The 14,387-nt window shown below is 31.1% G+C and overlaps 1 protein-coding gene across 1 annotated transcript in view; it reads right to left on the minus strand.

Moving 5' to 3' along the window:
* LOC145254598 (uncharacterized) overlaps nucleotides 1–14,387 on the minus strand; it is a 44,742-nt gene that overhangs the window by 20,196 nt on the left and 10,159 nt on the right. The window contains exons 2-3 of the mRNA XM_080113205.1: nucleotides 12,517–12,598; nucleotides 2,600–2,709 (exon numbers count right to left, since the gene is read on the minus strand). Coding sequence (XP_079969331.1) covers nucleotides 2,600–2,709; nucleotides 12,517–12,598 — 192 coding nt within the window. The remainder of the gene's footprint in view (nucleotides 1–2,599; nucleotides 2,710–12,516; nucleotides 12,599–14,387) is intronic.

Consider the following 14,387-nt stretch of genomic DNA (forward strand, 5'->3'; position numbering starts at 1 on the left):
ATTAAATGTGCATGTTTATTAAATGTGCACGTTTATTAAATGTAGATATTTGTTAAATGTGCATGTTTATTAAAAGTGCATGTTTATTACATGTGCATGTTTATTAAATGTGGATGTTCGTTTAATGTGCATGTTTATTAAATATGTATGTTTATTAAATTTGCATGTTTATTAAATGTGCATGTTTATCAAATGTGCATGTTTGTTAAATGTGCATGTTTATTAAATGTGCATGTTTACAAATGTGCATGTTTATTAAATGTGCATGTTTATCAAATGTGCATGTTTATTAAATGTGCATGTTTATTAAATCTGCATGTTTATTAAATGTGCATGTTTATTAAATGTGCATGTTTACAAATGTGAATGTTTATTAAATATGCATGTTTATCAAATGTGCATGTTTATTAAATGTGCATTTTTATAAAATCTGCATGTTTATTAAATATGTATGTTTATTAAATTTGTATGTTTACAAATATGAATGTTTATTAAATATGCATGTTTATTAAATACGCATGTTTATTAAATATGCATGTTTGTAAAATGTGCATGTTTATAAAATGCCATGTGTATTAAATGTGCATGTTTATAAAAATGTGAATGTTTATCAAATGTGCATGGTTATTAAATGTGCATGTTTATTATATATGCATATTTAATTAATGTGTATGTTTACAAAAGTGAATGTTTATTAAATACGCATGTTTATTAAATGTGCATGTTTATTAAATGTGCATGTTTATTAAATACACATGTTTATTAAATGTGCATGTTTATTAAATATGCATGTTTATTAAATGTGCATGTAAATTAAATGTGAATGTTTATTAAATATGCATGTTTATAAAATGTGCATGTTTATTAAATACGAATGTTTATTAAATATGCATGTTTATTAAATGTGCATGTTTTTCAAATGTGTACGTTTACAAATGTGAATGTTTATAAAATCTGCAGGTTTATTAAATACGCATGTTTATTAACTGTGAATGTTTATTAAATGTGTATATTTACAAATGTGAATGTTTATTAAATGTCTATGTATATTTAATGTGCATGTTTATTACATGTGCATGTTTATTAAATGTGTATGTTTACAAATGTTAATGTTTATTAAATGTGAATGTTTATTAAATGTGCATGTTTATTAAATGTGGCTGTTTTCCAAATGTTCCTGTTTATCAAATGTGCATGTTTATTAAATGTGAATGTTTCAAAATGTGTATGTTTATTAAATGTGCATGTTTATTAAATGTGAATGTTTATTGAATATTATATGTTTATTAAATGTGAAAGTTTATTAAATGTGCATGTTTCTAAAATTGACATGTTTATTAAATATGCATGTTTATTAAATGTGATTGTTTATTAAATGTGGATGTTTATTAAATGTGCATGTTTATCAAATGTGTATCTTTATAAAATGAGGATGGTTATTTAATGTGCATGTTTATCAAAGTGGCATGGTTATTAAATGGGCATGTTTATTAATGTGCATCTTTATAAATGTCAATGTTTATTAAATGTGCATGTTTATTAAATGCGATATGTAAATTAGATGTGATATGTTTGTTAAATGTGAATGGTTATTAAATGTGCATGTTTATCAAATGTGCATGTGTAACAAATGTGAATGTTTATTTAATGTGCATGTTTATTAAATATAGTCCCGCCCCCACCAAAAAAAAAACCCACACAGATTAATTGAAGGGTTAAAAGTATAAAAACGATGCAGATGTCAGCTGAAAACCTGGCCTTGAACAGTCAAACATGATACTGAACTGATCATTGGGCCTTGCTATTATGATGTTCGTCACTGGAACTGTGATCGGATAAAACTCGTATTTGATACTGCGATAGACAATCGCGCCTGGACAGCATCAATTCGAGACACAGCAAATTCTCTGGATGGAGCCGGTGCAACCGCTCCAGAATAAATGCCGAAACAAATATGGAGTATTATTGCAATATCTGGGCAACAGCTGCTAGAAGTAGCTTATCCTGCGTTGACAGAGTTCAAAATAGACTTCGCAGCCTAATGGGGGATGTCTTTTTCTCTTCCCTGCAACCTCTTTTTCAGAGAAGAGACTTTGCGAGCCTGTCTCTGCTTTATCGTTATTTTTATGGCAAGTGCTCGTATGAGCTCCAATATATGGTCAATCCTTCCCTGACTTTAACGAATAACACTATAAATAATGTCCATCACTCTTTATCTGTGCCTAAACCTAAACGTAGATTCCATGCACAAAGCTCCTTTCTTAGAGCTGAACCCCTGTAGAACTCTGTTCTGTTTTCTTGCTTTCGAACTGACTACCATATGGTTGTCTTCAAGTCCAATGTAAACAATTTCTTGATGATCATCTCCTTAAGTAATTTAATTTATCAAATTTCAACTACTAATGATTACTACGACATTTGCCCATTGCCTACCATACACTTCCTAACCCGAGTGGCCTCCGGGCCTTGATAAGTGGTGACTCTTTTGTAAAAAAAACGTAGTTGCTCACTGACCATAGTCTCAACTTAATCCTACATTAAAGAGTAATAAAGGCCCTTCCCTCTCTAAATACATGAAATAAATGATGGTGAAATTTACCTCTCATTTGCGTTGTATGAAAGCATATCCATGCCGTTTAGGCGATAAAATTTGGCCGTTTTTTGATATCCAAATGAAAATAGTTCACTTTCAACGAAACCGACTGCAACCTACGAAAAGAAATCAATAAACAAGTAGAACAATTATCACATAAGGTATGGGAATGAGTTGTGTTGTAAACGTTTAGAAACTGGCCTCATGGTATGTTGTTTTATAGAAGAAAAAACGTTGTTTGTGTAAGTTCAATCTTGATTTAAGTAAAGAGAAGAAATAGAAAAGTTAATTACTGTAGCTTTAGCTAAGCGAGATCTAGCTTTGAATGTTTTTCTACAGGAAAGCTACTGGAATACAGTCACACAGCTACCAGGAACATAACTATACAGTAGAAAAGGTCGGAAACATCTCATTTGTGTAATGGTATAATATGCCTTGCATAACACACGCATATATATATATATATATATATGTATGTATATATACGTGTGTTATGCAATGCATATTATACCATGTATGTCATGTCATGTCATATGCTACTGGTACCATGTAATCCAGTACTACCTGCCTCATGGTCAGGTCACCGGCTACTAAACTGGTTCCCTCACCAGCACTTGTTTGGTGAGGAGGGCGACTAGTCTCCCTGAAGGATTAAAAACAAGACCTTTCAAAGGGCGAATGAACCATTTTTTGGAGTCAACAGACAACTAGCACCGTGTGTGTTTGTGAGTATGTATGTGTGTTGGGATGGAGAGGGCTCCCATAAGCCGTGGTGAAGGCAGCCTTTCTAGAAGCAAATATCTGATTAAAAAAAAACATAAAGCGGGCGACCAGTACCCGCATTAAGCTGGTTTGCAGTTTAACTTGTTGCTGGCTATCTTGCTCTTGCTTGTTGCTGGATCTCAACATTTTGAACCGAGAGAGAGAGGATTGGCTGCCGTACAAAGCTAAGACTGTAACATCATCTGTGTATAGATACTCCCTCAGGCCTTTGTCTATTAAAATGATCCTGTGGCGATGGAAGTTATTTTTGGGTTCATGGACTTTAAGTGTCCGAGGGAGTGGCACTCGTCGGACAAGACGTTGCAATCATCACACACACACACACACACACACACACATATATATATATATATATATATATATATATATATATATATATATATATATAAGTATTCCTATAATAATTTTTAAATACCTACAAACACTAGTGCTTCATTTTGAAGGGAATCTTCAGTGCAGGGAGTTAGGGAATTACGATTACCGCCGGTCGGGAGATTCGAACCCTGCAACGAAGCCATCTCTGACTCTATTAGCAAAAAACAAACCACACGACCACTGCTAACAGCAAGAAATTGAATTGATTTTTTAAAAGTTATTATTAAATGTCAAAGTGTCCGTCCAGGGTTATCTAATGATTATAACATCATGATCTGCGTATGCGAGCTTAAGTGACCGACTTACGTTTCAACTTTAAATTGTTTCTTTCTCTCCCCCCCCCCCCACACACACATACATACACGCACACACGCACATATATATATACATATTAGGTCGACAAGAAAGTTGTTGCGGAATTTTTAATTTTGATTTAAGTTTTCGTTATAATACGTTTACTTTATATAATTTAAAAAGCGCTTTTCGCCCTATCTAATCGTTTTAAAACAATTATGCCTTCTTTTCAAAGCATTTAATACAAGATTGGAATAAAAGCAAATTCGAAGAATTTTCTCATTTCAATTCAAATTAGGCCGAAAATCTACTAAACATCTCGCGATATCAACGAAGCGTTTGGCCTGGTAACCACTACTGAACGGACAGCACAACGATGAGTTAAGAAACTTCATGGCAGCGATGACAATCTTGAAGGTGATAAACGTAGTGGTCGATTATCGGATGTTAACAACGATGAATTAAGCCTTAGTCGAAACTAATCCACACAAAAATGTTCGCGAACTTGTTTCTGAATTAGACGTAACGTATAAGACGATTTCCAACCATCTGAGAGGGATTGAAAACGGGGGAAAAAAACTTGATAAATTGGTGTCTCGACAACCATCTGAAATGCTGTGGTGAAATTTTATCTTTCCTTCTTTTACACAACAACAACGACCCGTTTCTCGACCGAGTTGTAGCTTGCGATGAAAAGTGGATAATTTACGACAAAAGGCGACGCTTAGCTTAAAGGTTAGATGCCGACAAAGTTCCACAACACGTTCCAAAGCCAGAGTTGCACCAAAGAAGGTCGTGTTTACCCATTACAGTTTTTTGAATGCAGACGAAACCATTTATTCTCAATAAATGAACGAAATGCATCAGGAATTTCGAAAACAACACCCAGAATTAGCCATCAGAAAAGGCGCAATTCTCCTTCACGACAATACCCGACCGCACGTTGCTAAACCAACCTTGCAGAAGTTGAACGCATTAGGCTACGAAATTCTGCCTCATCCGCCATACTTTCCAGATCTCTCACTTACTGCCTACTACTTTTTCAAGCATATCGACAAATTTCTGCCTGAGAAATGCTTTAAAAACCTAAACAATATAAAAAACGCCTTGTGCGACTTTATCGCAACCATAAGGTAATATGTTAACGTTACCATCATAATTGCACTTGCTTAGCGTTGACAAAAGTGTGTTGATTCTGATGGTGCTTATTTTGATGAATAAAGTTATGTTTGAGTCGAAAGATGCTCTATTTAAAACTTAAAATCTGCAAGAACGTTATTGTCAACCTGATATATATATATATATATATATATATATATATATATATATATATATATATATATATATATATAAAATAAAATAAAATAAAAATAAATCAAATGATCAAATTGACTATCATAATAAAAGTTAAGTCTTATACTCCAGACTCTAAGTCATCTCGCCTCTGCACAACCGAAGCTATAACTATAAATACTTCCCCTCAAAGTAACAGTATAATAAATTCTAAAAACGAACTGATATCTTTCTGTAAACATAAGTCCAAATTCTATTATGGTAATTTTGAAATTACATAGTTATTACTTTAACCTTTCAGATAGATATATATTTTTTCTTTAACATTATCGTTATTTCTACATACTTTCTTAATACTTTATAACTTAATAATTCTTTATTTTAATTCTTTATTTCTTCTTTGCTTGGCCGGTTTTTTCTTCAATTTCCGTTTTAGTCTTTAAATATTCTTATCTATCTAATATATCAATCTACCCACACATTTATATCCTGTATCTATATTTACTTATATTTTACTATATGCATTTACTTACATACTTACTTGCTTTATCCGGAATTTGCAGATACCGGCCATCCTCTTCCCTTAAAAAATTTATTATTTTTTTTATTTTATATTTTATTTATTATTTATTATTTATTTATTATTTATTCATTTATTAATTTATTTATATTTTTTTCCATTTTGTGTCTTTTAACAACCCTTGCTGACATTTTCTTAAGTAATAACCTGTACATTTCAGTTGACCCATTTTTTGCCCTATATTTTTCGCGCCTTTTAACATCATTTTGTCTGGGTCATTTCGACATTTGCTTTTCTATTTTATATTTAATTCTATCACCATTTAATTTTTTTCTCTTCTTCACTGATTTTTTCTCTTCTTTCTTAATTGGCCCTGTCGGTGAGGTATTAGAATACACCGACTGCCCCCCTGAAGAGGGTAAAAGTCCTTCAATGGGGGTCCTGGATATGACCTTAAACTATATCCAATGGTAAGGCCCCAGCTTGTGGGCTTTAGGGAGTGTGCCACCCTTTAATTGCCATTGCTCCCAGGTCCACTCTGACCCAGAGTGGTAGTACCTGTTAGGGTTCCAACTATGGGTTAAATAGAAACCGACTTGAAAACAACAAATATATTCTATTAAAAAAATTTTCTTCAAAATCTTTGGATTCGGCATTAAATAACCCGAAAAGGGTTGATATGCCGTAAAACAAAAACAACCAATCAATCTTTCTTAATTACATTTTGTCTCGGAAGCTGTGTCAAACGCATATCTTACTTTTCTTTTATTAATATTATTGAAATTTTTTCCCCTTTTCCTTGTACATATTTGTGAATTATTCCATGTATTTCAGCCTTTTGGAATATTTTGAACCATCTTCCAATTAAATGATTTCCTTGGATTTTACTTGTGCGAATGGAAATTCAATTAACTTTCTTGGATTACTATTTTTGGATTTTACCGTCATTGGATAATTTAACTTTCAGCAGATTATCCATTAACATGAAATCACCTTTTTCTTCAGCATATTCCCTCTGCTTCACTTTTTGTTATCAAGTAGGATCTTTGACTAACTTGCAGTTTCATAAAATACTTTTGTATGCAAAATCCGATCCCTCATTTTTGCTAATTCCTACCCTCTCATGAGAAGGAAAGTATTTCTTTGAAACTTCGTGGATTAAGGACTGTCCACTTATTAAGTGTTTCCTTTTCAGATTAAATATGATTTTACTCTTTTTCAAAGTGCTTTTAACATGTTTTATTAACTATTTGCTCTTATATATATATATATATATATATATATATATATATATATATATATATATATTTATAAATATTACATTTTCACCCCAAACAAGGACAATTACCACTTTGATATAAGGGGCTACTACCAGGGACATAAGCTACAGGGGTACTATGTGGGGAGTTGGGCAGCAAGATATCGGTTCACGTTACACTTTATATATATATATATATATATACATGTTGACAGACGTAACGGTTCAAAGCCTTGACTGTCCTATAAGTGGTCAGATTTCGATCCTAGCTTGAAGTAGTTGCCTGTCTAGCCGCACTACTCTATGTGGACGACTATAATGCTCCTTATCTTGAGTTGAGAATATTAGGAATTGATACACGATATACCATTGACGTATCAAGCGATGTTATTTGTGTAAACAAATCGAGTTTAGGAATTTGGACGATGTCACAACATCGTTAATTCACTACCCGCAAAGCAGTTGCTGACTGTCGTAACGGTTCAAAGCCTTGACTGTCGTACAGGTGGTCGGGTTTCGATCTTTAGGTAGTTGCCTATCTAGCCGCATGGATGAGCTGTGATACAGCAAAACAGTATTGTATATATATATACATATATATATATATCTGAACAATGAGGTGAGTTAAATTACAGATTAATAAATCTTATAGCTTACAGTCTTATAAAATATTTTTTAGAGGAAATATTTTTATAAGACAGTCACAACCAAAATATAATAGCTCAATATATAAGTTAGAACAAACATTGTAAGATTTATAGTTAAATTCTGTGAAGTAAAAATATTGAAGTTTTAGACCCCAAAATTATTGTTTGAAACAAGTATACACAAAACTTAAAAATAATTTCTTTAATCCATGCTATAGATAAGAACCCATTGTGGTGGACCGAGAGGCATCTTACATGACTTCTCACAGTCACTTAGTACTTAATACATTGTAGTCTACATTGCACTGTAGAGAACCTACTATTGATTTGATAAATATGTTTTTATATGTAATGGCTTGAATTAAAGTTTAATATTCAATAATCAAGTATCATGATTATATTATTCATTTCGAACATGCCACTGTTGTATGAAATAATCTACTGTTGCTTTTATATTTTCGATTATCGATTTTTAAAAAATCAATTTTCACCCCAAACTGGGCACGGTGCCACTTTGAAGTAGGGGGACTACTATCAGGGACATGTTGCAGACGCATTATGAAGGGAGATGGATAGCAAGATGTTTGTTCACATAACACTAGAACTTCTGCATATCAGTGCAGCTGAGAAAGCAGAATCCCTGAAGGGAGTTCCAAAGTCTTGCAGTTCTGTTGTAAAGATGAACTATTTCGATAGTTATCTGAAACATTCTGATACAAAAACCTATCTAACCACATTACCAGACATATGAAGCGTATTTGTCTGAAATTTCATAAAAAATTAGCCCAGCAGTTTCGGAATTCACTAGGAAAGAACTCACACGCAGACAATATATCTTTTACATATAAATACAAAATTCTCTCTAGTTTTTATATACAAAATATTTTGATATAAAATAAATTTAATTCGATTTAAACAACTAATTATTATCTATTGTATATTAATTTGAATTATATCTACTACCGATTTATTTAGGTTTTGTGCATGAAACGAATTCCCTACATTTTAAATATATGTCCTAAATTAAGTTTATGGAGGACGCCTTCGTATCGTTTATTATTAAATTGCTGAGTACTTTCCTATTGACTAAAAGTTAAAAAAAAAAAAAAAAATATATATATTAAAAAGTTCACTTGGTTTTATGTTAACAATTTCGGACCACATCCTGCCTTTTATTTAATACATTTGAAAAATACTATCGTATGATATGATTCAATGGTGCAAAGATTGCATGGCTTAGATTTAGTGGTGTATATTTTCTTGCATTTTCCAATATTGATCATTTCAACTTACCTTCTTACTTAGAGATGTTGATTACCCTTACTATGTGTAGACGTAACTCTCTTACAATAGACAATACTTATTTATTTGAAATGTTTTAAACCCTGTAATAAGCGTATACGAATAATAAACGATGCGATAGCGTCCACTATAAAATTAAAATGTCCACCCCTAAAAATGAAATATATTTAAAATGTAGGGAATTAGTTCAGTACACACAGCAAAAATAAACCCTCGTTGTTATTAACCCCAGTTAACATACAATAGACAATTAGTAATTGAATAGAATAAAAAAGTTGCATAAAAAACTTTTATAGATTAAAACCATAAACTTGTACGAAAATAAGGATATGAATAACTTTACTACTGAAACAAAAATGGCAACCCACATAAACACGCGATGTGAATATTTCTGTATAATTCATTATCAACATTATAAGGTCATGCTTATTTATTTCAAAGAAAAAATTCTGTTTTGTTATTTTTGATGAGTAAACGAACAGAAAGCTTACCATAAAAATATTAATTGTTCTACATAAAATAATGTATCGAAGTTTTACAGTTAAAAGATCCGATTCTTAAGATAAATAAAACGTTAAATCTTTGAATATAGCTATATTATTGGTTATTTACACACACACACACACACACACACACACACACACACACACACACACACACACACACACACACACACACACACACACACACATATGCATTACCCTCACTTACTGCCGCTGAATACTCAATTTAATTGCCTACTGTGAACGCTCATCGACATGTTTTTATATGTACTTAATTTTCTTCTATTCATGTGTTAGTAGCCAGAGATCTGGAGAAAAGACGCTAGTTTATTAAGTCAAGGATGACTTTAGGACTTGGTTCGAATCTATCGACCAAAAGTAATCATCACTTATTATATTATGATAATTCATATATATATATATATATATATATATATATATATATATATATATATATATATATATATATAATATTTTCATTTTTATCGTCGTAAGAGGACATAAAACTCTACTAAACTTTTTATGTGCTTCATTTTACTCGTCCAGGGTTAAGTACAGTACACTTCTAGCACATACACACACACACACACACACACACACACACACACACACACACACACACACACACACACACACACACACACACACACACACATATATATATATGTGTGTGTGTGTATATAGTATTTGAATATATGGTTAAGTGTTAGTTTTACTCATTTAGAACTGTTTTAAAGCTTCACCGCCCACGCATTTTGAAATCAAATTTACAAACAATTTTTACAGTTCATAGATCACCTTATCAGCTATATTTTGAAAAAAAAATGGTCAATATTCGTTCATTAAAACAAAAGTTATAATAAAATGACTGCGTTCGAAAATTTTCAGAATTTGTAAGGAACGTAGCGTCGGTTTTTTTTTTCTGATTGGCTGTTGGTTATCATTGCAACTAAATTCATTATGCTGCCTCAAATAGGCTGGGGATGTGTGGCGATGATGACGCAACAAGATATATAAAAATACTGTCGCTAATAATTCACCGCTTTCCCTATCTCTCGCTCAGCTGTAATGTCGCTGATAATTCACCGTCGTTGTGCTCAAACGTTAACTGACCTTTCGCCTCTCTCTCTCGCTGGCAAAAAAAAAACTGACTGCTGAATGAACGTCACATCTCCAGAGAGAGAAAAAGAGAAAAATCAAAGAGAGAGATAAACAGCTAACAAGTGAAACAGTAAGAAAATTTTATTTCAAAACAAAGCCCTGAAAAGTCATGGATTACATAGATAAATTCGTGCTTGAAAAGCAACATGGTTAAGATTAAACATAGAAAAGTAAAAGGACTAGTTGTTAAAACTGGAAAAGAAAAAAGACCAGATATGCCAGTAAAAATATAATATAACAATATAACAAATTTATAACCTTAAAATATTGCGACATTAAGAATTAAAAAAATAAATTCAACGTTATATAACTAATTCTTAATTAATACTGCAATATATTAAGTTATAAATTTTTACTATTTTTAGTAGAATATCTTGTCTTTTTCTTTTCCACATTTTAGCTTTACCATATTACTTTTCATGCTCGCATTTTTTATGCAATATATATATATATATATATATATATATATATATATATACTACTTCATTTACTCACTACTATACTAATATATATACATCTTCATTTACTCACACAAATTTAATATACGAAAGTATAGATTTATGCGTAAACTTTAAGTATTTACTTCAAAAGTGCTCAATACGTAGGTAGAGCTAGTTAGTAATTTATAAAATATATATGGCGATTAAGCTACACTGAATATTCTGCGTTTCATCCACTGTAGGATTCTTCAGGCTTATGCGCGAATTTTATGATCAACAAATTAATGATCCTCGAGTCTGAAAGTATAATGGTTCATTCTAATAAATAGCTTTAAAACTAACAATTACAATAGAAAACAAACAAATAAATAAATTAAATAAACATGAGTATACATAAACGATCACACATATATGCATATATATATGTATAGATGTGTGCATGTGTGTGTATACACATAGGTATATTCATATATATATATATATATATATATATATATATAAAGGAGGGAAAAGATCTACCTTAAACCACTAACCTAGTTCTAAAACAGATCCTTTGTTTGATAAAATGCATGCCCATTGGTTGATAGGAGGTGTCGCGGTGGATACTAGAAAGCTGATTGGCTAACTAGAAATCCTCAACATATATAAAAACAAGAAGCAACCACAAAATTCGCGCGTAAGCCTGACGAATCCTACAGTGGATGAAACGCAGAATATTCAGTGTAGCTTAATCGCCATATATATATATATATATATATATATATATATATATATATATATATATATAAATGACAAAAGTCTGTATTCCAAATTTCAAGACATTGCCAACATTGCCGTTAATTTCTTTCAAGTATGTTGAAATGTTCAGTTCTTTACAACATTTTTTTTTGCGCAGAATCGTTCCCGTTATTTAGTTACGCCATTTAAAAAGTTTCCATCTGTCTCTATGTCTGTTTGTGTATATGTGTGTGTGAGGCCGCATTAAAATGTATACAGATTCGAATCGATTAAAAACTTCGTATTTATTAGAATGAACCATTATACTTTCAGACTCGAGGATCATTAATTTGTTGATCATATCTGTTTATTTTAATCTGATATCCATCACGATATCTGCTTTAATACAATTAATTGATTTTCATGCAACACTCTAAAGTTTGCTTTTATCACACAACTAAAACGCGTATTATTCTTGTGCGTTTTCCATAATTACTTCAGCGACAAGAACGCACGTGCGAGGCTAATAAAAGAGTCAAATTGATTTAAATGATCTGCCGTAGTAATAATTCGATCACGCTCAGTGTATTATAGACTATATTTGATAAAAATAAAAGCAAAAATACTTACGGCAATGTCTTCATCGTCATCGATTTTTAACCCTGTGCATGGATTCCATTCGATGGTAAAATCATCGGATGTTATTTTAAACCTGGCCAAAATTGAAATAGTAAAAAAAGAATGAATTGTAATATGAATGGATCTCTCGATATAAAATTAGGTTATGCTTATATATATATATATATATATATATATATATATATATATATATATATATATATATACGAGCAAACAGTTAATAAAACATGTTAAAAAACACTTTGAAAAAGAGTTAAAAACATATTTAATCTGAAAAGGAAACCCTAGATAAGTGGATAGTCCTTAATCCGCGGAGTTTCGAAGAAATACTTTCCTTCTCATGAGAGGGTAGGAATTAGCAAAATGCGAGATCGGATTTTGCATACAAAAGTATTTGATGAAACAACAAGTAAGTCAAAGATCTTACTTGATAACAAAAAAGTGAAGCAGAGGGAATATGGTGAAGAAAAAGATGATTACACGTGTATGGATAGTCTGGTGAAAGATAAATAATCCAATGACGGTAAAATCCAAAAATATAACTTCAAGAAAGTTAATTGAATTTCCATTTGCACAAGTAAAATCCAAGGAAATCCCATAATTGGAAGATGGTCCAAAATAATCCAAAGGCCGAAATCCATGGAATAATTCACAAATATGTACAAGGGAAAAGGGAAAAATTCCAATAATATTAATAAAAGAAAAATAAGATATGCTTTTCAAACTGCTGCCAATAGATAAATATAAATAAGAAAGATCAGGGACGAAGAAGAGGAAAAAATTAAATGGCGATAGAATTAAATATAAAATAGAAAAATAAATGTCAAAATGACCCAGACAGGAAATGTTAAAATGCGCGAAAAAAATATATAGGGCAAAATAATATAGGTCAACTGAAATGATCAGGTTATTACTTAAGAAAATGTCAGTTGTTAAAAGGCCCTAAATGGAAAATAAATAACCAAATTAATTAATTAATTAATTAATTAATTAATAAATAGAAAATAAATAATAAATAAACAATGAATAAATAAATAAAAAATAGAAAATAAATAAAAATAAAAATTATTTATTATTTTATTCATTTATTTATTTTATTATATATATATATATATATGTATATATATATATATATATATATATATATATATATATATATATATAGTTTTCCAGTATGTCATAGCGATTCACCTTCTTTGCAGCAGCCTTAGCAATGTCTTCTATGTATTTGCTTTAATTCGGGATTTATGTGAATGTTAGGCAGAGGAGCTTGAATGACAAGAAGCTTGCATGACAGAGGAGCTTGACATCGCGTCTAGTACTCTAAGGAAGAATAATAGAAGCGATTTCAATCAACGCTTGAAAAAGTGTCTTATAATTCCTAATTACAAAAATATTTGTTTTTATGGCATTCATGTCGAGGAGCACCTAATAAGGTTATTATTTCTCATGGCGATCAGTGGTTTATAAGGTTTATTTGTAATTGTTTAAAAACAGAAACTCAGTTTGGGTTGTATTAAATCTTTTTACGATCCCATTCAACTACAAACTGGAGGTACTTTTTTAGAAGGTTTTTATAATTTTCTCGGATATGTGTATCTTCGTTTTCCCAACGTGCCTGGCATAAAGCATGGTGTAATCAGAAAATGTACCCATCTCAGACACAATTTCATCATAGAGGCCGTTTATGCATATCATGAATAATAATAGTTCAAATATAGAACGATGGGTTACACACGCATTATTTGAATGTGAAGTCATCGATGGCAAACTGGATTATTATTATTTTGTCTCAGAAGACTTTCATTATAATAAGTATTCGTCAAGAAATACCGTACAATTAAACATTCATGATGAGATTT

This window comes from Euprymna scolopes, chromosome 30 (genome assembly GCF_053919585.1).
Source record: "Euprymna scolopes isolate OS-2025 chromosome 30, ASM5391958v1, whole genome shotgun sequence".
NCBI classification, from domain to species: domain Eukaryota; kingdom Metazoa; phylum Mollusca; class Cephalopoda; order Sepiida; family Sepiolidae; genus Euprymna; species Euprymna scolopes.